The sequence below is a fragment of the Podarcis pityusensis genome (assembly GCF_964106645.2).
Source record: "Podarcis pityusensis genome assembly, chromosome: 13".
Classification (NCBI taxonomy): domain Eukaryota; kingdom Metazoa; phylum Chordata; class Lepidosauria; order Squamata; family Lacertidae; genus Podarcis; species Podarcis pityusensis.
Genome location: NC_138038.1, coordinates 32,690,174 through 32,718,090, shown reverse-complemented (window position 1 = coordinate 32,718,090; position 27,917 = coordinate 32,690,174). Strand labels below are relative to the sequence as shown.

The 27,917-nt window shown below is 40.9% G+C and overlaps 3 protein-coding genes across 3 annotated transcripts in view; all 3 read right to left on the bottom strand.

Annotated features, from left to right (window-relative positions):
• Positions 1–15,006, bottom strand: part of LOC308461869 (uncharacterized protein) — a gene marked incomplete at its 3' end in the record, with an annotated part of 48,956 nt that extends 33,950 nt beyond the window's left edge. The window contains exons 1-2 of the mRNA XM_080979034.1: positions 10,132–15,006; positions 8,893–9,033 (exon numbers count right to left, since the gene is read on the bottom strand). Of these exons, the coding sequence (XP_080835160.1) occupies positions 8,893–8,927 (35 nt within the window). The 5' untranslated portion in view covers positions 8,928–9,033; positions 10,132–15,006. The remainder of the gene's footprint in view (positions 1–8,892; positions 9,034–10,131) is intronic.
• Positions 1–27,917, bottom strand: part of LOC308461293 (uncharacterized protein) — a 392,813-nt gene that overhangs the window by 155,880 nt on the left and 209,016 nt on the right. The gene's annotated exons all lie outside the window — the stretch shown is intronic.
• Positions 18,662–26,205, bottom strand: LOC308461868 (extracellular calcium-sensing receptor-like; the record flags this gene model as incomplete). Its single annotated transcript, XM_080979033.1, has 3 exons — positions 18,662–18,961; positions 21,017–21,862; positions 25,873–26,205. The coding sequence occupies 3 exons, from the start codon at positions 26,203–26,205 to the stop codon at positions 18,662–18,664; spliced, it is 1,479 nt and encodes a 492-aa protein (XP_080835159.1).

Below are 27,917 nucleotides of genomic sequence, written 5' to 3'. Positions count from 1 at the left end.
GAATTAGAGAAGGACAGTCTGCCTGACTTTCTTATGCAGGAATTTGCAGACTTTTGGGATTTAGATTTGGAGAAGGAAGAATTTAAGATAGTGAGTGCTTTTAGGCTTGGAAGAGGGGGGAAGAAGAGCAGGGTGAGAGACTGCTTGATTACCCTCCGAACAAAAGAGGAGAGAGACAAAATTTTGAGCCTGCACTTTCAGAAGACCTTGGAAATACATCAGTCAAGAGTGGAGATTTTTAAAGATATTCTGAAATACCTTTTGGATCTTAGGTCCAACTACGGTGACTTGGTTGCCCTGTTGAGAAGCAACAGAATCATTTTTGGGTGGGAATTCCCCCAAGGTCTATCTTTTAGCTTTAAAGGAAGAAAGATAAAAATAAAATCAGTGGACGACAAAGAAAGATTTTTGAAAGACCACGGAGAAGACTTGCAGAAAGAATCTGGAGAAGAGCTAAGTGCATCGGACAGAGAACCGACAGACAGAAGATCAAAACAAAAAGCATCGGACAAAGGACTATTAAAAAGAGGAATACTAGATATAGCTACATTACCCTTCGGACTGGACTGCTCAGAGAAAGTGACAACAGCACCACCGACAGAACAAGAACAAACACTTGGTGCAGTTGGAGGAAAAGCAGAGTAATTACATCATGGCTTTGCAACTATTAAGCTGGAATACTAATGGTTTGAACTCCCCTCAAAAAAGGAAAAGAGTCTTTCATTTATTAAAAAAGGAACAATTGGACTTGATTTGTTTTCAGGAAACACATGTGGTAAGGCTACACAGAAAAGTATTGATTAACAAAAGCCTGGGTCAAGAGTTTATCTCATCGGACAAAGTTAAAAAAAAGGGGAGTAGTGATCTACGCAAAGGAAAGCCTATCACCGAAATTTATATTTAAAGATGACCAAGGAAGATTCGTGGCAATTGAAATTCAATTACAAGGAGAGAAATTCTTGATAGTAGGAGTTTATGCACCAAATAAGGGGAAATCAGATTTTTTAAAAAAGTTGCATGAGATTCTGATGGACTATTTGGATTACAATGTGATCATGATGGAGGACATGAATGCAGTGGTATCCACAAATATGGACAAGGCACAGAGACAGGTAGTTACTAAGGACGGTAGGCTACCGAAACCTTCTTTGAGATGACTGACAATTTGGACCTAGTTGATATCTGGAGAACAAAGAACCCCTTGGGCAGAGAGTGAACTTTCTTTTCTGAAGCCAAAATGACATGGACAAGAATTGACCAAATTTGGGTAACTAGAGGACTGGCTCCAAAGACAAGAAAACTGGAAATTTGCCCTAAGACCTGCTCTGACCATAATGCTGTAAAGATGGAGATGAAACTAACACCAATTGGCTCTTTCAGATGGAGGATGAATGACACCTTGTTTAGGGATGAAGAAGTGATTAAGAAGGCCCAAAAAACCTTGAGAGATTATTTTGAGATTAATATGAATACTACTGTTGAAAAAAGAGTAATCTGGGACGCAAGTAAAGCGGTCATGAGAGGGTTCCTGATACAACAGAATGCAATAAAGAAGAGAACCCAAAATGAGAAGAAAGACAAAATTTTGGAGAAAATAAAGGAAGGTGAGAAGAAATTGAGAGCAAAACCAAAGTCGCAAGAGATTTTGAGAGAAATAAAGTTACATCAAGTACAATACATGAAAATGATGAATCAGGAAATAGAATGGAAAATTAAACAGATGAGACAAAAGACTTTTGAGTCGGCTAATAAATGTGGGAAATTGTTAGCCTGGCAAATAAAAAAAGACAAAAACTCAATACTGTTACGAATTTGGAAGTGGAAGGAAAGAATATACAGAACCCAGTGGAGATCAGGAAGTGTTTCCAGAGGTATTTCAAACAACTTTATACACAAGGGCCACAGAAAGAAATTGACATAGATCGATTTTTGAAAATAAATGGACTACAAAAAATCTCTCAAGAAAACAAGCTAATGTTGAATTACAAAATAACTGATCAGGAGGTAGAAGGTGCCATCCAGAATATGCAATTGGGTAAATCTCCAGGACCAGATGGCTTAACTTCAAGATACTATAGATTTCTGAAAAGTTGGATAATACAACCACTAAAGGAAGTTTGTAATGAAATTTTGGAAGGGAAAAAAGCACCAGAGTCGTGGAAGGAAGCGTACATCACACTTATACCGAAAATTGAGTCTGAGAAGACACAGCTTAAGAATTACCGCCTCATATCTTTGCTTAATGTGGATTATAAAATTTTTGCAGATATTTTGGCTAAAAGATTAAAAAAAGTATTAGTGGAAGAGATACATAAAGACCAAGCAGGCTTTCTCCCTGGCAGACACTTGTCTGATAATACGAGAAACATAATTAATATTTTGGAGAAATTACAAGTGAATATTAATACCAAGGCAGTTTTGATATTTGTGGACGCGGAGAAAGCTTTTGACAACATTTCCTGGAGTTTTATGAAGAAGAACTACAGGGGATGGGGGTTGGTCAAGGTTTTGGAAATGGTATAAGTGCAATATATTCGGAACAAAAGGCCAAACTAATTGTTAACAATGTGGTGACGGAGGAATTTAAGATAGAGAAAGGGACACGACAAGGTTGCCCAATTTCCCCATTGCTTTTTATATCGGTCCTGGAGGTTCTTTTAAATATGATTAGAAGGGACCAATTGGTTAAGGGTATACAAGTCAGAGCTAAACAGTATAAATTGAAAGCATTTGCAGATGACTTAGTATTGACGTTACAGGAGCCAGAATCTAGTACCAAAAGAGTAATAGAACTGATTCAAGAATTTGGTCAGGTTGCAGGATTTAAGTTGAATAAGTTAAAAACTAAGGTTTTAGAGAAAAATTTAGCAGAGATTGAGAGAGAGAGGTTTCAGAAGGAGACAGGATTAACTCTGGTTAAGAAAGTGAAATATTTGGGGGTTAACATGACTGCTAAAAATGTGAATTTATTTAAGGATAACTATGAAAAATGTTGGACTGAAGTGAAAAAAGACGCTATGATTAAATGGGCACAAGATGTTGGACATAACATTATGTTTGCTGACTGGGAACAGTTGTGGACTACAGGTATGAAATTTACGGTATGTAATGCCCTAAGAGAGAATATTATGAAAATGATATACAGGTGGTACATGACACCAGTCAAGCTTGCAAAAATCGATCATTTGCCCGATAATAAATGTTGGAAATGTAAGGAAAACGAAGGTACATTCTTTCACCTTTGGTGGACGTGCCCAAAGATTAAGGCTTTCTGGGAGATGATCTATAATGAAATGAAAAAGGTATTTAAATATACCTTTCTAAAGAAACCAGAGGCCTTCCTGTTGGGCATAGTCGGCCAATTGGTGCCAAAGAAGGATAGGACTTTCTTTATGTATGCCACAACAGCAGCAAGAATACTTATTGCAAAGTATTGGAAGACACAAGATCTACCCACCTTGGAAGAATGGCAGATGAAGGTGATGGACTATATGGAACTGGCAGAAATGACTGGCAGAATCCGAGACCAGGGAGAAGAGTCGGTGGAAAAAGATTGGAAAAAGTTTAAAGACTATTTACAGAAATATTGTAAAATTAATGAATGTTAGAATGATGTTGGATAGAAACTAAGTGGTTTCTAGCTGCAATGTTATAAGGGAATATGAAAAAATGGACTATTAATAGGTAAAAATCTAATGTTACAATACTTTAAGATTGAAGACTAGGATAAACAAAGAGGGGAGGGATTTGCTGAACTAACAAACTGAATTGGAATTCAGAAAAGGAAGGCGTGAGGAGGTCCGGGAAATAAGCAAATGAAAGATAAGTGATTGAAAGACTGAATTGTTTTTAACTATTTTTATTTTGTATTTTTCTTTTTCTTTTTCTTTTTTTCTTTTTTGTAATATTTTGAAAATCTTAATAAATATCTTTTTTTTTTAAATGAAGTGAAAAAAGACTTAGAAATATGGTCAAATTTGAAGCTTTCACTGCTAGGCCGTATCGCTGTGATAAAGATGAATGTATTGCCAAGAATGTTGTTTTTGTTTCAAACACTGCAAATTTTGGACAAAATGGACTGTTTCAAGAAGTGGCAGAGAGATATTTCCAGATTTGTCTGGCAGGGCAAAAAGCCCAGAATAAAATTCAAAATACTAACGGATGCAAAAGAAAGAGGTGGATTTGCCCTGCCAGACCTTAAACTTTATTACGAATCAGCCACATTCTGTTGGCTGAGAGAATGGCTGCTTCTTGAAAACACAGACATTTTGGATTTAGAAGGTTTTAACAATGTATTTGGGTGGCATGCATATTTGTGGTATGATAAGGTTAAAACACATAAAGCATTTAAAAACCATATTGTCAGGAAAGCATTGTTTAATGTCTGGATAAGATATAAGGATCTACTTGAAAATAAAACTCCAAGGTGGCTGTCACCGATGGAAGCGAACGCTCAGAAAAAGCTCAATATGGAGGCCAAATGGCCGAAATATTGGGAAATTTTGGAACAAGAGGGAGATAAATTGAAATTGCAGAGCTTTGAAAAATTAAAAAATAAAGTGCGAGATTGGCTTCACTATTATCAAATAATGGAGGCATACAATTTGGACAAGAAAATTGGCTTCCAGGTGGAAAAATCAAAACTGGAAACAGAACTGTTAGATCCTAAGGTTAAGAATTTGTCAAGAATGTATGACTTGCTGTTGAAATGGAATACTCAAGATGAAACAGTGAAATCTGTTATGATTAAATGGGCACAAGATGTTTGACATAACATTATGATGGCTGACTGGGAACAGTTATGGACTACAGGTATGAAGTTCACGGCATGTAATGCCTTAAAAGAGAATATTATGAAAATGATATACAGGTGGTACATGACACCAGTCAAGCTTGCAAAAATTTATCATTTGCCCGATAATAAATGTTGGAAATGCAAAGAAACTGAAGGTACATTCTTTCATCTTTGGTGGACGTGCCCAAGGATTAAGGCTTTCTGGGAGATGATCTATAATGAAATGAAAAAGGTATTTAAATATACCTTCCTGAAGAAACCAGAGGCCTTTCTCCTGGGCATTGTCGGCCAATTGGTGCCAAAGAAGGATAGAATTTTCTTTATGTATGCCACAACGGCAGCAAGAATTCTTATTGCAAAGTATTGGAAGACACAAGATCTACCCACCCTGGAAGAATGGCAGATGAAGGTGATGGACTATATGGAACTGGCGGAAATGACTGGCAGAATCCGAGACCAGGGAGAAGAGTCGGTGGAAGAAGACTGGAAGAAATTTAAAGACTATCTACAGAAATACTGTAAAATTAATAAATGTTAGAATTATGTTGGAATGCAGCTAAAGGGTTTTTAGCAGCAATGTTATAAGGAGTATGTAAAAATGGACTGTTAACAGATGAGAATATACAGTTATTATATATTAAGACAAGGGTCTAAGATAAAAACAAAGAGGGAAGGATTTGCTGAATTAACTTACTGAACTGGAATACAAAAAAGGGGAGGTGTGAGGAGGTCAGGGAAACAAGTGAATGAAAGACAAGATATGGAAAGATTGACTTGTTTTTAATTGTTTTTACTTTTTTATATTTTGGATTTTCTTCTTTCTTTTTTATTCCTTTTTCCTTTTTTTCTTTTTCTTATTATTACTATTGTAACTTCTTTTCGTATTTTTGAAATTTTAATAAATATCTTTAAAAAAACAAAAACAAACAAACACTGGTAGAAGTTTCAATAAAGCAGGGTTGGGACGAACTGCGAGGAAAATTGCCAAAGACATAGGTTTGAGTACTATGGAATATATGGGAGGTCCACATTAGTTAACTCTCACACACAAAGCTGCTGAGGAATAAAAGACAGAGAAGTCTGAGTGCAATGAGAAGGGAACAAAGAATAAATATCTGGTGATTTTAAAAGAAAGCAGAGGATTCAGTAGACTGAACAGGGTTCAACATGGGGGGGGGAGTGGCAGTTTAAAACAAAATATGAGGGCAGTGAAAAGGCAGCTTGGGATAGTTCTGTTGCGTTAGCTTTTCAGTCTTAGCTTCTGTGTTCTACTCATATCTGCTATTTCTCCTGGCTAAAAGTGGTTGGTTTGATTTATTTATTTATTAAAAATCCCTCGGTGTCCCCCCTCCCCACATTTTGTTTTAAAACTACCACTTTTTTTCTCAGCCTCACTTAACCTCCATTTACTCAAACTTCTTTAGCTGAGAAAAGCAGCTTCTCCTCCCTTCACACACAAACCTGGTTTTGAAGACGAAGGTGAGAATCAGTGCAAAGTAGGCTACATTACAGAAGATAGAAGTGGCTTCAGAAATGCAACTGGAAAGGGGAAATGAGAAGGGGAAACCCTGTGTGTTAACATGGAGGAGATAGCCGGGGTTTGTTGAGTAGATCAAGCAGGTGCGAAGGCTTACTTCTTGATATATGTGTACAACATACCCAGAATTCATTAAGGACATTTTAAAACCACTGTTTTCAAGGAGTAATAGTTATGACCTGGCCTGAAGTACGCAGAGAAAACATACTCCTTACATAAGTTTTAGTTCTTCCAGAAACGCGTTTGTGGGATGTACCCTGAATGATAGTTCATCAGATAAGTAGCCATACTGAGTAACAATAAATCCAATCGTTAGGTCCCCTGACTGATAATATTGATGTGGGAAGTGGGGGGAATCAACCATGGTATGCATAAAAGCATGTGACTCACAGTCAGTCTGAGGGAGTCGCGGAAACAAGAGAAGCAGAGGCGAAAGAAACAACCCCATCATCTTGAGCCACATATTCATGCAGAATGCCCAGCATCAATCCAAAATAAACGTCCAGCCTGTTCAGTGGCTCTGGACCCTTTCTGATGAAGAAAATCGCACACAGATCAGTCTGACAGCTGTCACCCTGCCTCTATGCCACCCAACACCCCAGCACTGAGTATTCAATATCTACTTTCAGAGTTTTTTAATTATTGTGATTGTGATCAGAGAAAATCCACATGGGATTTGGCAATATGCATGAGGACAACTAATAATTTGTGATAATCAAAGTTTTCAAAAATGTCTCCTCAGTGTATTGCATTGTGCAAAACATTACTTGTGGCTGAACAATAGAATAAAGTATTCTTATTTTTAATCTAATTTAATAGATAAGCCTATCTGATTGTTATGACAGCTGGATAGTTTTAGGATACTGACCATAATTTATGTTTTACTGGAGTTTCTGGATTACTCTGCATTCTAGGGCAATATTCCACTCTATTTCAAGGACTGTTATTACAATTTTATGATAGCATAACCCAACTTTGAGGTCATTTGGGTGGATGAATTATTAGCTGAAGAGCAAAGAACATAAGAACAGCCTGCTGGATAGCAGGCACATGTAATCAACGGCACATGTAATCCAGCATCCTGTTCTGACAGTAGCCAACCACATGCCTGGAAGAAACAAGCAAGTAGGATTCAATTGGAAGTGCACTCTCCCTTTCTGTAGCTTCCAGCAACTGATATTTAGAATCATTGCTCACTCTGCCCATTAATGCAGAGCATAGCCATTTTAATTAGCATTGATAGTCTTATCCTCCAAAAAATTGTCCAATTCTCTTTTAAAGGCATCCAAATTTGTGTTCATTGCTGCCTCCTAAGGTTGTATGTTCCAAAGTTCTAGATCTTTAATCTAGAGTTAGATAATTTATGTTAAAAAGCACAGATCCCAATACTCATCCTTGGGGGACACCATTTTTTTTACTTCTGTCTATTTGGTGAACTCTCAGTTTATTCCTACTATTTGCTCGCTGTAACTTAAGCAATTTGTAATCCACAAGAGGACCATTCTTCTTATTCCTTGAAGTGTCCTTGACTTCTTTACACAACAGTTAATTCAGAGAACTGCCCATATTCATAAGATAATATAAAATTAGCCTGCTGGGTCAGGCCAATGGCCCTTCTAGTCCAGCATCCTGTTCCCACAGTGGTCTACCAGATGCCTGAAGGAAACTCACAACTGGGACTCAAGCACAAGAGCAGGCCCCAGCCCAGCCCACACCCTGCATGGTTTCAAGCAACAGGAGGCAGTGATAGGAAGTAACTTGAATGGCTCTAAAAGTGGATTAAACTACTTCATGGAGAATTAGGTGATCAAAATGGCCATTCATCATGTCTATACACAGCCTCCAAGGTTGGAGGCAGTAAGGCTTCTCCAAACCATTTGCTGAAAAATGCAGGATGGTTGAAAGCTCTGGATAAGAGGAGACTGAGAGGAGATATGATAGCCGTCCTTCAATATCTAAAGATCTGTCACACAGAAGATCGAACAAGCTTGTTTTCTCCTACTCTGGAAGGTAGAACAAAAATCAATGGCTTCAAGTTAAAAGAAAGGAGATTGCAACTAAGCATTACGAAGAACTTTCTGATGGTAAGAGATGTTTGACAGTGGGACAGACTGTGGTAACTGTGAATGTGCTGCTGAAGAAAGCCACATTGAACCCAACTTTCTGTAAAATCTATCAGCCAGTCACCAATACACTATTCCGAGTTGTGATGCATTCCATTGCCCCCTAAGCTTGGTGCCCATTGTGGTGGATCCAGTAGTACTAACCTAAATCCACCTCTGAAGTCACACTCCAATAGCAATGGATCTCTTTGAACAGCAAAATCAGAGATACAGCTGAAATTACTATTAAAGAACATTTTTAAATCAATCAATATAAAGAAATAAATGTCATTTAAAATGTGGCCCATATAATTGAATGGATATGAGCATTATGCAGTATAGAAAGAAATAGAAAGAAATGAAATCGAAGAGAAGATACAAAAAAAATATATAATACAGCTGGATTAGAAAGTATGGAAAGACTGAGAGGAGGGAGAAAAAAGTAAGTAATAAATTACCTGAAATAATAGGATAGCTCAGTCAGGTAGAGCATGAGACTCTTTATCTCAGGGTCAGGGGTTTGAGCCTCATGCTGGGCAAAAGATTCCTACATTGCAGGGGTTCCACGTGGTCCCTTCCAGCTCTAAAATACTATGATTCTTTGATGTGACAAAGCGACATGTGGAATATAGAATCAGCATGATGAGAAGAAACGAAAAACAACAACATGCCAAACCAAGTCAAACCAAAATAACAAGCAAATATAAAGTGTAATACATATAAGAAAGACTATATACATCTAGGGAGTCCTAGGCTCATTGCCTGTAACTGATTACCACTTCTTCAATGTTAGTTATGAGTAGGGAAATCTTTGAATTCTTGGTTCACTTTGCTTGCTTGATAAATAAATAAGACAAAAATATCAAAAGTAAATATTAGCCTAAGACAAGAAATAGTGCTTAAGCATGTTTTGTTACAAGGTTTAGATCTTAACAGTTGAGTAGCAAAGCATTCATAAGTCCAAAATTTGATCAGTGACATTTTAGCTGAATAGCCAGCAAGTATAAGGCAAATTGTTTTTGATGGTAGGAAGCTGTTTTGATTAGAACATACTAGGCTTTTATACAGTTTCCTCAGATTATAGCATTATATCATACTGTTCTTCATGGCTTCCTAAGAATTAAATTTGTACAAGTTACTCAAAGGTAATTATGAATTATATCTTAAGGGCATGTTTCTCTTAGATGTAAAAAGAAAGTTAGCATGAAGGTGTCAGAGAAGGTAAAAGAACAAAGGAAGTACAGAATGTTGGCGGTTTTGATTTCAGCAAAGCGTGTTCTCCTTCATGGAGAGCACGTGTTGCGGTGGGGGCCACCAGGACACTCCAAAGTTGGGGGCGGGCTAATTGTTCCTTGGCCACTGATGCGATTGGGGCTTCCTTTGTTGTTGGGAAGAAGTTAATGTTGCCATTTGTTGATTGACAGCCAGAAATGCTAAAACTCCTTGCACGAGGCTAGGGCTTCCTCTTTTCGACAGTGCATCGGATTGATCACAGCGAAAGGAGACGGTTGTATTTTTCTACAAATTACCTTGTGTCTTTGGCCTGCTTTAATTGCGTTAGCTTATATTTAATTGATATTTTAGTCCTATTAAATTTCCTTTTCTGTGTAATATTTTCTTTTAATTTTACTCTGCTTTCCCACACCCCCCCCCTTGGTCTTTAATTCCCCCCTACTCCCCCCCCCCCTTTAGCTTACCTTAACGTTGGGTCTTCTTATTTGGTGACAGGCCTCTCCAAGGCCTGTTTTCTTTAATTCATTGCCCCGGCTGCCCCTTTTCTGCCAGTCCCGGGTGAAGGGTGGGCCTGGCTGAGGGCGCAGCAGCCTCGGCCTGGCCTTGGGCGGCCGTTTTTTAGGCCTTTTTCGGCGGCGCCTGGTCCGCACCGCTGCGGGGGGTGCCTCCGGCCTTGCCAGGCCCTTGTGAGGCCTTGCCGTGAGCTCCCCCCGCCCTATTCTTTAAAGGGCTGGTTTCGGCCTTGTTAGCCTGGCAGGCCTTCCCTGCAAAGCAGGGAGGCCTGGTGTCTGCCAGGGCTGCAGGGAGGCAGGCACGGCCTAATTGGGGCATGGGAGCAGGCCCCGTTGTGATCGCCACCTTCCCTGCTTCTTTTTGGCGGGAGCGCCATTTTTGAGGCCTAGTTTGCTCTCGTTCTGAGGTACTGCAGCGCTTGTTTTTATTGCATTATTTTAGGCTGACAATGGCCGCTCTGAGCATTGCAGCCTGTGTAATTTAATTGTTACGAAAATGTTTTAGAGATGAGCCATTGTGGCTTAGTGGCTAGAGTGCAGGACTAGGTCCTGGGAGACAGGGTTCAAATCCCTCACTTAGCCATTGTTATAACAAAACAAATCAAAATAAATTTGGGTTTCTTGAGGGGATGCTTCCCTCTAAAAGGGCAAGAAGGGGTACCTGGACAGGCGGTTGGCTGCCTCAAGTCTGTTATCTCATTGGAAACATTTTATGTCTGGCCTAGCAGGTGATCCTAGGGCTTTGCTCGAGAATTTGATGGCCTTTGGCAGCAATTTCCTGCCTGAATAGCGTCCCCATGTGGTGCACGAAGCATTGGTTTCACTGGTTCCTCACATTATTTAGTTTTTTGCAGACTATGGCAGGCCCTTTGCAGATGCCTCCAGAGCTTGCCTCTCCTGCAGAGGATGTTTTGTTGATGCCCCAGGTGCCTTCTTCTGGAAGAAAGCATCTTCAGAGGTGGCGATTCAGGAGGGGAGGGCAAAGAAGAGCAGAGATGATACTTACACTTCCTCACAGGGAGTGGACTAGAAGATTGTTGGTGTCCCAACTCTACGATTGTATAAGTAGCAATTCACTATGATGGGAATGTTAGACGCAGGGCTGCCATCATCCCCACAGCTTGCTGGGATCGCAGGGACGGGGACGTGTGGACCACTTGCGCAGCTCCACATTTCAAATGGAAATTCCCTGAGCAGTAGAACCTGAAACTGGTGTGCAGGAAGCTGGCCCGGCGGCAGCTTTGTTGTTTAGGGGTTCTGGACAGTGGCAGCCCTGTAAATTCACACATCTTAGGTGGTAGCACAAGACACCCCCTGCCCAAGCAGGGGGCTGGGAGCTGGCAAGCAATAGCTCCTCATCTCTGGCCCATATTCCCATAAAATTATCTCCCTCGAAAGCCTGGCTAAAAGGTTATCTAGAGGGGTCAGCGACTTTGTGCTTGTGGAAAGGGTTTTCTCAAGGTTTAGAATTCCTCTGGCTTTTTAGCCAGTGGCTCAGAATACAGCAAATCAAAAGTCAGAGAACCACCTGAGGTAGCCAGAAAGAAGGTCAGGTAGCAGCTTGCATTGGGACGTATGGTGGGACCCCTAAGAAAGCCCCATATAATTCCATCTGATCCTTATTTATCGCATCCCTAAGGCACCTCAGTGAATGACGCTATCCTTAAGGAATTGTTCCGCAAAGTTCACGTCTTTGGAGCAGGCGGTTGAGCTTACCACAAAATTGGAAGAGGTGCCTTGTTGGCAATATGCTATATTGAATCGGCTGTTAGGCTGCTGCTGGTTCACCCGCGAGATTTTAAGTGGTTGGGCTTTAATTTGGATGGGGCTCCTTATATTGATAAGGCGATGCCGATGGGTTGCGCAATAGGCTGTGCAGCTCTCGAGTCCTTTAGCGCCTTTCTGGATTGAACAGTGCGAGTCTATACTCATTTAACTGGGGGTACCAATTTTTTGGATTATTTTACTGGCTGGTTCATGTGACACCAGCCTCTGTGTAGGCTTGCTAGACATCCTTTATTCCCTCTGAGGAGCTGGGTGTTTCATAGGCAGTGGATGGGTCCCCCTCTTAATATTTGGGGGTTAGCTGGATACCGTTGCTCAAACATCTGCTTGCCTGTGGGGAAGCTTTTTGCCTTCAAGGAAGTTATTCTTGTTATACTTCTTCTGAAGCAAGTGTTGCTTTGTCAAATCCTATCATTTGCTAGGTCAGTTAAATTAATTTTGCATGCAGATTGGTTGCCCCAGGCCACCCCTTCTGTTCCCACTTGGCCAGGCTGCCTGTGGCCGGAGGTCCCCTTACCTTCGTGTACGCTTACCAAGTGAGGGGGAAGGCGGATCTCATGCGGTGGTTGCAGTTCCTAAATGGATGCAATAGTAGTTCACCATGGCAGGATACCTTGAACCTGCACAGCGATTTTCAGGTTCATGCTGATGCTGCTGGATCTTTGGCCTTTGGTTTTTATTTCAGGGGCTGTTGGTGTGCAAAGCCATGGCCTCAAGCCTGGTGTGGTGAGGCTGTCATGTGACCTAACTTTGCCTGAGTTTTCCCCATTGTAGTAGCAGTTCACATCTGGACAGAGGAGTTCAGTGACCATCGGATCTGCTTTTGGTCTGATAACCAGGCAGTGGTGAGCATCTTGGCAGAACAGTCCTCACGCTCCAGCAGAGTCTCCGCCCCTCCGCTCACGCTTTTGAGCTGCACTGCTTAAGGTTTAATATTGTGCTTGCTGCTCACCTGATTATGGGATCCTCTAATGATATTGCTGACACTCTATCCCATTTTCAGATGGAGTGCTTCAGATCCTGGGCTCCAGACTCTCAGCTATTGCCGGACTTTTCCGGACCAATTGTTGCACTTTGACAACAATTAGTAATTACAGGGAGTAGCAGTTTCCATTCCCCTTCTGCTTTTAGCTCTTATGAGAAGGCCTGGATGGATTTCTTATGGTTTAGTTGACAGCCCTTGGCCATTCAGAGGAACTTGCCCCCATCCGCTGAGCAGATCCTGCAGTATTTGGTCCACCTGCTGCAGATTGGATGTGCTGTTAAAACTATCAGTATTCAGTCCGCTGCAATGTCTGTTATCGTAAAGCTTTAATTTGCAGAGACCCTTGTATAAAGTCTGTCGTGCACAGGGCCTTGGAAGGTTGGAATAGGCTCCAACCTCATACGACAGTGGGCAGGAAGTCGGTCAGTTTTTACCTATGCAGTATCTGCAACAAGTTATAACTTGTCTGCTGGTTAAAGATCAAGGCGAGACTCCTTTCAGTATTCCATTGCATTTTTGGTGCACTGAGGGTTGGGGAAATTGTGTTGGAGCCAGCACGGGGCTGAGAGTCTGGAGGCTTATTGCTTCAGGACTTTTCCTTATCTGCTTTGGAGCTGGTCATTAGAGTTGGGAACTCTAAAACAGACCTAGTGGGCAGGAGTGCCACCATCAGGCTTCCCCTCACAGGTGAGGAGGGCCTTTGCCCGGTTATGGATACCAGAAATATTTGGCTTTTCGTTCCCCTAGGGGCTGGCCTGCTCCTAGTCCATGAAAATGGGTTCCCATTAGCCAGGCATCAATGTGCTTACATCGTGCACCAGTTATTATGGCCTGCGGCTTGCCTACCGCTGAACACGCCTCATTCCTTCCGAATAGGGCTGCGGCAAAGGCTGCACACTGGGGGCCTGTCAGTAGACAGGATTGTGAATACGGGTCATTGGAAGTCTGATGCTGACAAGGGTTACATCAGGAAGTGTCACCAATGATGTCTGTGCTGATGCCTGTCTGTTATTTCCTTTTTTCATAGGAGCAGCTGTGCACATTTGGATTGTCGGTCACAGCATTGTACACTGGGCTGGCAAGCGTGCTGACGAGTCTGGACTGGGGCGCCATCTTAGTCTTCCTGCCCATGTGAACATATACTGGATGTCCAGATGGGGAATGCTTTGGGAGGAGATCCTTCCTTTGGTGCGGTCGAGTGTGACCTGTGCAGGTCCTCCCGCAGTGCTGGTGGTACAGCTGGGCGAGAATGATTTGCCGTCTTCCTCCAGCTTAAGTTTGCATTCCAGAGGGCTTGGATTGAGTTGATGGCAGCTCTCCCTGGACTCAAAATAATTTAAGGCATTGGTTCAAGGTGGTCTGGAGGGGGGTCGGAGCACCTGTCCCCTCCAATGCGCAAAGGTAATCCTTTAAAGGAATCCAAGGATTCGCCATGCTTTTGTCGACCCCTTTCGAGGGGCAGGGCCACGCAAGAGTCCCTGGGAGCATTTGGGGTGCGCTTGAGTCTGATCCTGGTTCATTGCTCCCCCACGATGTTTGCATGTACTGACGATATGGTGGGGCCCAGTCGTCAGTGCTGCCCTGCTGCGGTCAGGTGCAGATAGTCGGAACCAATGCCTAGACAAACTACCATCGAGCAGGCCAGAAAGCATGTTAATAAGGCGGTGGAAAATAAAATAAAATAAAATAACCAATAAAATAAAATAAAATAGGTCCTTGCTTTAGTTGGTTCTGTGATATTGCACCCTGCTATTTCCTTCAAGGCTGTTGCCCTCTTTTGGGCAGATGGGGTGCATCTTTCCTCTATGGGGAACGACACCTGGCTGGATGCGGTTGCTTTGGGATTGAAGGAAGGGTTGCAGTTGTGAGTGGTTGGCGGCGAGCTTGAGTGCTCGGTGGCGGTTAGGCATTGGCTTATGGTTTGGTTGGTTGAGGGGAAGTGGTTGAGTGCCTGCCCTTGGTAGGTTGAGTGCCTGCCCCTCTAATGCTGCTGCTGCAAGAGATTCCGTTGAAGGAATTGGGGGCTAACTATTGCTTGTCCACTCTGTCAAGGGGGCTCGGGCCATAGCAATGAGCTCCTGGTTGCATTTGGGGTGAGGGCAGGTTCCCTGCTCCACGTAACCCCCAAGTATATTCCCCTATTCTGACTTTCGCATCGTGCGGAATGTTCTGGGTCTTCTGCAATGCAATTGCCATGTCTAAATAAACATAGCCTTGGATAGACTTTACTCGAACCAGAGGATGAAGACTTGTGTTTCTTCCACCAAAGCAGTATGTGCATCTGAAAATCTGCATCAAGGAGTGTATACTAAAGGGAACCTGACCCTCAGATAAAAATATATCATACCCTTTCATTCAATGGGGAAAAGAACAATATGGTGGCAATAAAATTAAATCACAGGTGGAAAGATAGAATTGGGTGAAAAATGATGATGATGGTGATGATAACAATAAAGAAGAAACAATAATGAAGAAACACAAAACGTAAGCATGCCTGTAAATCAACTTCTCCCCCATATTTCTTCTAAACACAAATACAAGTTAGCATCACTGTTCATGCCCCCAACAACAGTTCTTACTTTATGTTTATGAAACTAGCACTTCAATATACCTAGTACTGGATTTTTTTCAAATTGGAGGAAATGGCTCGTTGCTGTATTATTTTAACATATTGGCCAGTAAACTTCTCGTGATCATAGATAATTGATATTGCTCTTATTGGCCTTTTAATGCTTCATCACTTTTCGACCTCCTGCTGTATAGCTTAGAGGAGAACTCCCTCAAAAATGCTGACTTAGCATTTTGCACAAATTACAGACAATCGTTTGCAACAGACAATGGCTAATGAATTGAGTCAGATTCATAACCAATGGCAATTAACCACTATTTTAAAGTGTAATTCACAGTTTGTACACAAAGAGATGTGTAAATCTGTTGCATTTTCATCATGATATTTTTTACAAAAGCAGTCAATGGAGAAGACTTGAAAAGTTGAAGAAGTTAGTACATATATTTGGTTTGAAAAAATGGCCCCATTTAATATCATTTTATGCAATTAATTTCCTAGATATTCCTCCTTATTAGCTGGTCCTTTGTGTTCAAGGAAGGCCTCAAGATAATTATGTAGCATTTGGGGGCAAAGATGCAACCTAGTAACCCAGCACTAGAGGACAAAATGGAGAAGATCTCCACAGCCACCATGTATTTTCCTTTTGTGCTTAAATAAGAAGGAACAAAAGACAACCAAACACTGCAAAAGACCAACATGCTGAAAGTGATGAACTTGGCTTCATTGAAACTATCTGGCAGCTTTCTGGCCTGAAAAGCCACAATGAAGCTGACAGTGGCCAGAAATCCTAAGTACCCCAGAACACAACAAAACAGAGTCACAGACCCTTCATTGCATTCCAGTATTATTTCTGCAGTCAGAGAATGCATATCCAAATGTGGAAATGGAGGAGCAGTACATAACCAAACAGCACATATAATGGCTTGAATAGTGGAGCAGCCAAGAAGAACAGAACTGGCCAATCTTTTCCCCACCCATTTTCTCATCCTGGATCCTGGCTTGGTGGCCATGAAAGCCAAAACCACAGTAATGGTTTTTGCTAAAATGCAGGAGACAGCCACTGAGAATATGATGCCAAACGCTGTTTGTCTTAAATAGCAGGTCACTATGTTAGGTCGGCCAATGAATAGCAAGGAGCACAGGAAGCAAAGCAGTAGAGAGATGAGAAGAGAGTAGGTGATCTCCCGATTGTTGGCTTTGATGATTGGGGTGTCCTTGTTCTTAATGAAAATCCCCAGCACTGCAGCTGTGATTAGAGAAGAAAACAAAATAAAGAAGGCTAAAGTAGTCCCCAAGAGCTCCGTGAAAGAGAGAAAGTTAAGGGTCTTAGGAAGGCAGTTATCTTTGTTCTGGTTTGAGAATTGACCTTCTGTGCATTGGAAACAGTTGTCCATATCTGAAAATGGGACAAAGTTTGTATCAATCGCTCGATAATCAAAGATGACAAACTCAGCATAGAACTGTCTGATTAAATAAGAGTAAATGGGAATACTTTCTGAAAGTTTCTTCCTCTACATTAGTGCCATTGCTCTTTTGGACTCAGAACATCCAGCTGGGATTAAGAAAGCTAGATCATTTCAGCATTCATCTTTCACACACACACACACACACCACACACACACACACACTCACACACACACTATCAGAGTAGACATTTCTTGTTGTATTTTCACTTATTTAAAAATATTTTGATATTTCTTAGGTAAAACAATAACAAGACTCTGCAACCATACATGTGGGAGGTGTATACATTGAGAAATCAATGTATAACTACACTGGTGGTGTCAATCACTATGGATGAAGCACAAATCTCTGTCTTCCAGAGATTTCAACTACACCTATGATATGAATGTTCTGTATCAAGATGTACATCAAAAACACACACATCATTCGACTTGAAATAAGAGATGGAAATCCCTTCTAGAAAAGCATGGCAATGGTGATGAAATCTTGCAGTATACCAAACACATTATCTGGACTTGATATAAAATGTTATGGATCTATGTCAGAACTAGACAATTGTCATTCACATTCTGTTTTAGGGAACTATATTGGCAGCAGAAAAAGGGGATTCAATGTGCAATCCATCATTTAGGTCACTATGTCTTCTACCATTCTGGTCTGAAATCTTTCCATCTGGACATGGAGTGCAATCATAGCAACAAAATGGCTCCCCCTCCTTCTTTTTTCTGCTGTAGCCTGGATGACAGTGATCATTACATCTGGCAAGTGGCAGCACCTATCCATTAAAAATGAAGAGAAATAAAGTGATGTACCTTTACAAACAGACACACACACACACACACACACACACACACACACACTGCTGCTGTTGAGAACATTGGGTCCCATGGTAAATGAGATTTAAGTGATTCAAAAGCATCAAATCCCACAAGAATTTTGTACATTAATGCTAGATAGATAGAAAGGGAAAAGGGGGGAAATTGATTTTGAATGTGTGGCTTTCAGACAAATTGATTCAAGCTCATCATCGGCCAGTTGCTGATTTCTTCACAAGCTGTTTCTTCTACCTTTCAGTAAGATTAGGAATGAGAATGCAGAACCAGTGAAAAGAACAGAGCAAGCATACAGGACACTAGAAACAACCAGCTTACATTTTTGATATCAAATTCTGTTCTTAATTATGTTTGGCTGTGTCTAAGAAAACTCCTAACATAGAACTAAGAATGGCCAGGATATCGCACCAGGACTTTATTATACAAGAAAAATCTGCTCACTAGGAAAATGACCCTTGGAAGTTGATGCCTTGTTCATTTTTTTCATTTTGTCAAGATAATACAGTAGGGCAGCAGTTTTACATTTACCTTCTCTTGCACTGACTTACATTTATTTATTACAATGTTTTAAAATTTGGATTGGCCTTTATACTTTTTAAATAATGAGGTGTTAATATATATGGGCAGTATATAACTGAATTAATGAGAGAGAAAATAATCACTTAGTCAACTACTCTGCTCTATGATTTAGTCCCCCTTATATGTTACTGAGAATAATAATAGAACAGGGTGTGAAGAATTATCAAGGCTCATTGTTGGAACTCTTCCCATTTAGCACTTGCTCTTATATTTTCCATGTACATATAAATAAGTAGACAGAAGGTTTGACTCCTCTACTGAATGGAATCACCTGGCCTGGTTCTTTATTGTGCCTGTTACTAATTTAAGTTTTATCTTATTTCTATATTTGGATCCCACCTGGTTAAATATTCTGTGCCATGTGATAGCCTTTTCATTCACTGTGAATTTCTGATCCGGTAAAGCCTGTGGATCCATCCCTCCTACTTTCACTCGTAAAAATGATTTGTTTGGGAAAAGTACCCAGTTTACAATATCAAATCCAGATACTAATTCACCATTCTCATCAAATGACACTCTGTCACCAGCACTGTTGTTAAAGGAGATACTTCGCAAGAAAGAGTGAAGCTGGAATGAAAAAAAGTGCAAGCCAATTTTTTTAAAAAGAGGGACTTTTGGCGAGGCAAGATAGTGAGTGCCATAGCCGCACTGAACTCCTAAGGACCACCAGAACCAACCAAGCTGCTTGTCTGGTCCCCACACCACCTTCACCATCACAGCAATGAAAAGGAAGCCCAGGGAGCCCAAAATGACAAGTGAAGAGGCAGCGCAGAGCCTCACACACCCATACCCCGACAATCTTGATCCCACCAGGACCAAGAGAGCCCCAATGAAATTCCTAGACTGGAGGCCTCCAACTTACTGCTGCTGCCATCACCACCACCACCACTACCAAGTGAGAATGGCAGGAGGGGACCAAGAAAGTCAGGGAGACTGTGAGGGAATGTGCAGCCTAGCCCCGGCCTGACACCAAGCCAATATTTATTTTAATTTTTAATTTTCATTTCATTTATTATCAATATTTTCTAAACCCTTTGAAGAAGTTGAGACCTGTTACATACACAAGCCCCTGTTTATTTAATTAATCTCATTAAAGAATTTATATGATTACAATACAATAAAGAAACAACGGGAAGATGGCATAGGCTATGAAATTAATGCCACTCGGTAGACTAGAATGTGTTCTAAACCTCCCTTGTCATTGAAAAGAAAAGAACTCATTATGAAACTCACTTACAGATGGTACCGAACACCACAGAAACTGGCCCTGATACACCCAGGAACCTCACAAAAAGGCTGGAGAGGCTACACTTCCACAGGCATACACCTCCACATGTGGTGGGAATGCCCCCAAACCCAACTCTTCTGGACAACAGTCATACAAGAAATACCATATTTTTCACTCCATAAGATGCACCTGAACATAAAACGCACCTAGTTTTTAGAGGAGGAAAGGGGAAAAGCCCCAGGTTTTTGAGGATCAGCTCAAAGTTGTTGAGCTTACTTTGCAAAGGGAAAAAAATCCTGTTTTTATAGGGTTAAACTCACAGTTTTGCAGCTTCTTTAGGAAAGGAAAAGGAGTTGTTTCTACAGTTTCCAGACATATAATCTAATCAGCCAATCACATGTCGCTGGGGAAACAAACATCCTCCGTCTGCAGAACATTCAACAATGGAGGCCTGGGCAAGGGGGCGGGACCAGAAAGGGAGCCAGGGATCGACCACACATTCGCTCCATAAGACGCACAGATATTTCCCCTTACTTTTTAGGAGGAAAAAGTGTGCCTTATGGAGCGAAAAATACGGTAAGCAAAATGACTAAACAGGTACTAGACGTTACCCCAGAACGGGCCCTACTGAACATCTTCCAAAATAACAATTCCCACCAGTGCCCCAATGGGACCAATGGGGAGGTGTTATTGGGGTGCTATTTTTATTTTGATTAAATATATTGTGGCTTTTATGTTGATCTTTTCTGTGAACCTCGGGGTATAGGGACTTATATATGCCTTCCTTCTATTCTGACGTAAATGGAGAGGAAATAGTGAGATAACTGTTTCTTTTTGCAAAATTCTTCAATTTGTGCATATAATTGGCACTTGTAGAATTAATCACATCCAGCATATCTAAGCAGTAAAATATTATACTTAACAACACCAAATCTTTATATGTAAGGTCATAAAAATAACAAAAAAAGAAAAGAAAGAAAGATACTTGTGTGGGACTATTACAAAAACAAAAACCAATGCTCCAGATCCATAGTAGGCTAATACTTTCTTAGGCGATCATGTTTTGCAACATTTAATTGGCCTAATGAATATGTTGCCCTAATATGGATTATATAATATAATATAATAATTATGTGTCTCTATAATAGGGTAGAAACGTTTGTTTGTTCCAAATAAATAAACCGCAGTTTTTTCCTGTTCTCTTTTAACTCTGGAATTCTATCCACCTTTTGTATTATTAATAAAAAATTACAAGGAGAAAAGAAGTCACGTGAGTGGGCAAAGTATTCAAGGAACACAGGACATTGTTAGCAGATATGTGCATACAGCTTTCAAAGAAATTAACTTTGGATGAGAAACACTACCTGCCAAGGTTGTACTTTTACTGGACTCACTCTACCCCTGTTTGTCATGGCTCTGTGTTTCCGCCTGGCTGAGTACATCTTATGTAAACTATGTCCTATGGCATGAACTGCATTGTAGATGGTGTAGCTTTGGCCGGTCATACTCATCTCAAAGAGTGTCCCAGGGAGGCTCTCCAAATTCTCTTCGCCACTACAGGCATTATTACTATTTTCCATGCCATCCATAGAATCAGAATATAAGCAGCTGAATGCATTCTCCCAGAAGAGCAAAATAAACCCATCTTCATTTTTTGATTTAGGACGAACAGTCTGCAGGAATTTTCTGAACCCCCTCACTTCATTTAAGTGTATTGCAAAAGTGAAGGCACCATCAAAGACTTGCATATCCATATCCATCTCCATCTGTATTGTGTCTGCTGAGAAATCCCATTGGGCTGTCATGATCCACACTTTCCCCATAGCTAATGGTAGAATAGACTCCTGTGCTGCATATGCATATATTTTAATTAACAAAAAAGAGATAGTAATAGTTTCTGCATTTACAACCAACACTTGAACACTGGCATTTGATAGATAAATAGCTTCGTCTAAGATGGAATCAAAGGAAGTATGTGTATCTGCCGCATGAGAGGTGGCTGGAATTTTTCCCTTGAGGGCTATACAGATTCCATGTTTCAAAAGCATTGGAATCAAGGTCTGGAAAAACTTGTCTCCATTATCATCGTCCATTGTGAGGATTCCAACCCACGTCCATTTAAAATGCAAAAGAAGCTGAGCTATCCCTTCATACTGGTATTCTTCATTGGGCACCATTCGGTAGAATGAAGGGAGATGGGTTTTAACACCAGTCACTGGAGCAATTACACAATAGGCAATCTAAGTAAAAAGACATGCAAATTTCAGTAAAATGTCAGGAAAGTCTTTTTTTCAAGAGTTCATTGGGTGAGTGGGGGGGTGACATAAGATACTCCTGAAAAGTCATAATGGAGAAAACAAATGTCTTCAAACTATATAGCAGGGACTTGCCACTGACCATCATTTGACACAATACGATAAGCTTTATTGTCATTGTCCCATACAGAACAATGAAATTGAAAAAATCTACATCAGACATTCAAAAACCAACAAGCTTGCTATCCCAGCTATCCCAGCTATTACCAAGTTGTACTTTACTGCTTGTACCATTTGCGTCTCGAGGCCCCAAGACCCACCCCCCCAAAAAAATACACACGGGAGACTTCCGGGTTGGCGCCACTGGCAATGGCGGAATTCCTCTGATCGGGAGGAATTTGCCCCGTGGAAATTTGGGTCTGGCCGCCACGGCGAAGGCGGAGACCCACTAAAAATCACAGGCGGTTAAAGCTTGTGAAGGTGGGATTCGGCGGGCACCTTTTGCGCCTCCCCTACTCGTGGGGAAACCTGGTTTCGGGGATCCGGAGCGATGTGGGGTGAGCGGCGCGGTGCTTCGGATCGACTGCTTCTTCCATGAAGCGAAGCCGCATAGGTGATGCCGGAGAGCGCTAACTTTTTCCTGTGGACAATTTGATTTTAAAGCAACTACCCGTGAGTAGAGTGAAGAATTGGATTTTTAAATGTTTTAATTTGGCACCGAAACGGGGAGGTTCAAAACAGGAAGTCCACCTCCCCTTTTTGTAAATAAGACTGAGGCAAAGAGGCTGCAAGCTAAAGTCTTGGAAAGCCCACTGTAAAGGACTAAATTTTCATCAGTAAAAAATATTAAACCCCCCTTATAAGCAGGAGAAGAGGGGGGAGGCTTTGGATTGTATATCCCTGCAGGAGTGAGTGAGGAAGTTAAAATACCACCGTTCCGAACCTAGAAATGGGCTGCCAGTAAAATCGACGTGACTTGGAAGGTTCATTGACAGCGTATAGAACGTTTGGTGACAGCTAGCATAAGAGAGATACATTGTTTCCATTGTCTTCGTCTGCACTTAAAAAGGAGTAAAGTAATGGAAAATTGAAACAATCTTACTGAACTTTATTAAAAAAGGAGGAAAGTAACTGAAAATTGAAACTAATTTTGGATTATTGAAACTGTGTTTAAAAGAGGACATACTAACTAATACAAATACAACTCGCTTTCCCCTAGTGGAAGCTTTTGAAATTGGTTACTTGATAGGAGCTGGGCTAGGGGATTTTCCAGCTGCAAGATAAGAAAGTGTGAGACTTTGGAATTGACCTTGAATCTTTTAAGTGTTATGGCAAACGGAAAGGAAAAAACAGGCGGGATGTCGACAGAGGAGGCCTTAGTGGCTGCATTATTGAAAATAAACGATTCGCTGGAACAACTCCACAAGAAAATAGATGCGAGAAATGTGAAATTGGATGTTGCAAATATTGAAATTGACTCAACAATAGAAAGCTTAAATAACTTGGGACAAAAGGTGAATACTAATTCAGAAACCACTCAGAAACTGACACAGGAATCTACTTCGATATGGCAAACTGCAGATGAAGTCAGGGGAAAAACCCTTGCTGCTGAATCTAAAATAATACAACTGGAGAGGAGAGTCCCATCCATACAAAGTCAACCTGACAAACATAAGTTGACATTCGTTAGGATTAAACTTAAAGAAGAACGGATGAATTTGAGGACCAGAGCCCTATCTGAATTGGAAAAGGAAAGCTTGATAGAGTTTCAGGAGGCGATACTAACATTGGTTAAGAAAGAGAGGTATTTGGGGGTTGACATGACTGCCAAAAATGTGAATCTGCTTAAGGATAACCGTGAAGGATGCTGGATTGAAGAGAAGGGGGATTTGGAAATATGGACAAATCAGAAGTTGTCACTGTTGGGTCGAGTTATTGTGGTAGGGATGAGGGCTGCTGTGTTGTTGGGGATGTTGCTTTTGTTTCAAACACTGCAAGCTTTGGATGGGATGGAGGGTTTCAGGAGGTGGCAGAGGGATGCTCCTAGAGTTGTCTGGCAGGGCAGGAAGCCTCGAGTAAAACTTAAGATATTGATGGATGCCAAAGAAGGAGGAGGACCTGCCCTGCCAGACCTTTAAATTTTGCTGTGAACCATCTGCTCTTTGCTGGTTGAGAGAATGGTTGTTTTTTGAAAACATTGAAGCGTTGGATAATGGCAGATGAAATTGATGGACTATATGGAATTGGCGGAAATGACTGGCAAGATCCGAGACCAGGGTGAAGAGTCGGTGGAAGAAGATTGGAAAAAGTTTAAAGACCATTTATAGAGATATTGTAAAATTAAGGAATGTTAGAAAAATGTTGGAATGAAATTATATGGCTTTAGCAGAAATGTCATAAGGAATTAGGTATAAATAGATTAATTGAATAATTAAGGAAAAGTATGGCAAGAATGTGTAAAGATAATTATAGAACAGAAAACAGAGTAAGATGGAAAGGAATTGTTGAAACAAATAATAGAAGTGGAATGCAAAAAGGGAGGTGGGAGGAGGTCGCTGGAAATAAGTGAATGAAATATAAGATATTGAAAATGTTTGAGGTAATTTTAAACTGTTTTTGCTTGTTTTTATTTGTTTTTTTAGTTTATGTAGCGTTTTTGTATTGTATTTGCATTGTTTTTTCTTTTTTCCCTTTTTCTTTTTTTGATTGTGTTGGAAATGTTAAAAAAGTAATAAATATCATTAAAAAAACCCCCAAAATAAATACACACGGACACTTATATTAGTTTAAGTTTTTGGGCAAAGTTTTGGCCACAACTTTATTGAAATACAATCACGTGAGAGGTATTGGCTTAGGCATTGACTCCCCACTATCACTGATTCCACCTCTCAGGGTGATCATCCAATGGGGTAAACCAAACGAGGGAGCTAGGTCGATGAGGACCAACCTAAGCTCACCCCGAGGTTTCTGTGGTCCGGGCATGGCCCTAGCCCCTCAAGCGGACTTCGGACGAGATCCAGGATGCCCAGATTCCTTTAACGGAATACCCAGTTCCTGTAGGGGCAGGTGATGGCCGCACCTCCCCCCCCCCCCACAATCCAACTGAGCCAATGCCTAACCGCCACCTTACAAGTTGTAACGATTTGCCAAGGGGTAGGTGAAAACCAAATGCCGAAAGGCAATTTGCCAAATGGAAAAATTCCTACCCTACCCCTGTTCCAAAACAGGCGACCCAAACCAAAGCATGGTCAAGCAACTGTACCTAAACTAGGGAGGGTGGGCAGGTGTTCAACAGTGCGAAGCAAGGGCCCCTCCTTGCGTCACACTGCCGTTTCTAAGCCCCTGGGATCACACCACTCACTGGCTGTCAGCTAAAATCACCTGGTGTGATCCCAGGGGGATGGCCAGGACCTCTTACTCCCCCCCTATTCTAACCCTATCAGGTGAGCTCTTGGGTCCCACATGCAACCAGAACCCTCTGTTATGAGGATCCCATTTCTTTGCTTGCTAGTATTTTATTGTATATTTTATTTAAATGAACAAGGAATACTTCATTTATTGGATTATTCAGTCAGTTGCTAGGTTTCTTATTCTATCTTTGACTACCCATTCTATGCCAGGTGTCACAATTGCCAGTGGGAGATGCTCTGGCCCAGCTGCAAAACATACCATTGAGTGGTGGCAATTCCATTTGTAGTTGTTTTGGGGAGGGAGGGAGGATTACCACTTGTGCCTTCCTATAAAGAATGGGATTAATTGTTCACTTTTCCTCTTGCATGAATAGGGGGCCAATTACACAGTTGTGTTAACTACACATTCATTGTTTGCAGACTGACACTTTCTTTCCAAAAAGAACAAAAGAAAAACTGAAAAGGCCAACAGTAGAAAGGTAAATATTATCCAATAATAATAATAATAATAGTTATTAATTATATCCCACCCATCTGGCTGGGTTTCCATGTGGGAAAGCTGCATAGCCAATCCAGATATTTTACCTGTGGAATCTTGAAGATGCCTAAAAGAGTAGCCATGTAAAGGGAGATTTCAGAGTCGAGTCCTCCAATGACGGCCATCAGATTCTTCTGCTTATTGCATTTGAAATTGGGGACTACAGTTTTGTGACTGGAAAGAAGTTTCAGGGTGTTCTGATGAGTCATCCTTGCATTTGTATAACTGTCATAAATGTGGAAGCCAAGGCTGACATTTGGTAGAAATTCAGGGTTCTCGTTTATCTCCTTGACAGCAAATGCCAAGGACAAGATACGCTGGTAGCTCTTTGTCCTTGAACTGAAGAAAGAGTTAATTAAGGCAGATATATAGCTCTTCATCAACCATCAGTTTTTCAAATATTTGTTAGATTACATCTAATTGGAAGGAATATTAGGAAAGAATCTTGCCCGCTTTGTAAGTTAGGATTTAATAACAAATTTACTAACAGCAGCTAGCACGATAATAGCCAAATGTTGGAAAACTTTGCAATTAATAAAGATTGATCACTGGTATAATATCTATGGCTCCATTTCCCCTTTTTATTAATTGAAATATACTCGGAGTTGAGAATGGATTTCATGCTCTTTCCTCACTTCACCTCCATTTACTCAAACCTCTTTAGCTGAGAAAAGCAGCTTCTCCTCCCCTCACACACAAGCCTAGTTTTGAAGACGAAGGTGAGAATCAGTGCAAGATAGAAGTGGCTTCAGAAATGCAACTGGAAAGGGGAAATGAGAAGGGGAAACCCTGTGTGTTAATATGGAGGAGATAATGGGGTTTGTTGAGTAGATCAAGCAGGTGCAAAGCCTTACGTATTGATATATGCGTATAACATACCCAGAATTCATTAAGGACATTTTAAAACCACTTTTTTCAAGGAGTAATAGTTATGACCTGGCCTGAAGTACGCAGAGAAAACATACTCCTTACATAAGTTTTAGTTCTTCCAGAAACGCGTTTGTGGGATGTACCCTGAATGATAGTTCATCAGATAAGTAGCCATACTGAGTAACAATAAATCCAATCGTTAGGTCCCCTGACTGATAATATTGATGTGGGAAGTGGGGGGAATCAACCATGGTATGCATAAAAGCATGTGACTCACAGTCAGTCTGAGGGAGTCGCGGAAACAAGAGAAGCAGAGGCGAAAGAAACAACCCCATCATCTTGAGCCACATATTCATGCAGAATGCCCAGCATCAATCCAAAATAAACGTCCAGCCTGTTCAGTGGCTCTGGACCCTTTCTGAGGATGGCAATCTCACACAGATCAGTCTGTCACCCTGCCTCTATGCCACCCAACATCCCAGCACTGAATATTCAATATCTACTTTCAGAGTTTTTTAATTATTGTGATTGTGATCAGAGAAAATCCACATGGGATTTGGCAATATGCATGAGGACAACTAATAATTTGTGATAATCAAAGTTTTCAAAAATGTCTCCTCAGTGTATTGCATTGTGCAAAACATTACTTGTGGCTGAAGAATAGAATAAAGTATTCTTATTTTTAATCTAATTTAATAGATAAACCTATCTGATTGTTATGACAGCTGGATAGTTTTAGGATACTGACCATAATTTATGTTTTACTGGAGTTTCTGGATTACTCTGCATTCTAGGGCAATATTCCACTCTATTTCAAGGACTGTTATTGCAATTTTATGATAGCATAACCCAACTTTGAGGTCATTTGGGTGGGTGATTAATTAGCTAAAAAGCAAAGAACATAAGAACAGCCTGCTGGATAGCAGGCACATGTAATCAACGGCACATGTAATCCAGCATCCTGTTCTGACAGTAGCCAACCACATGCCTGGAAGAAACAAGCAAGTAGGATTCAATTGGAAGTGCACTCTCCCTTTCTGTAGCTTCCAGCAACTGATATTTAGAATCATTGCTCACTCTGCCCATTAATGCAGAGCATAGCCATTTTAATTAGCAGCCGTTGATAGTCTTATCCTCCAAAAATTGTCCAATTCTCTTTTAAAGGCATCCAAATTTGTGTTCATTGCTGCCTCCTAAGGTTGTATGTTCCAAAGTTCTAGAT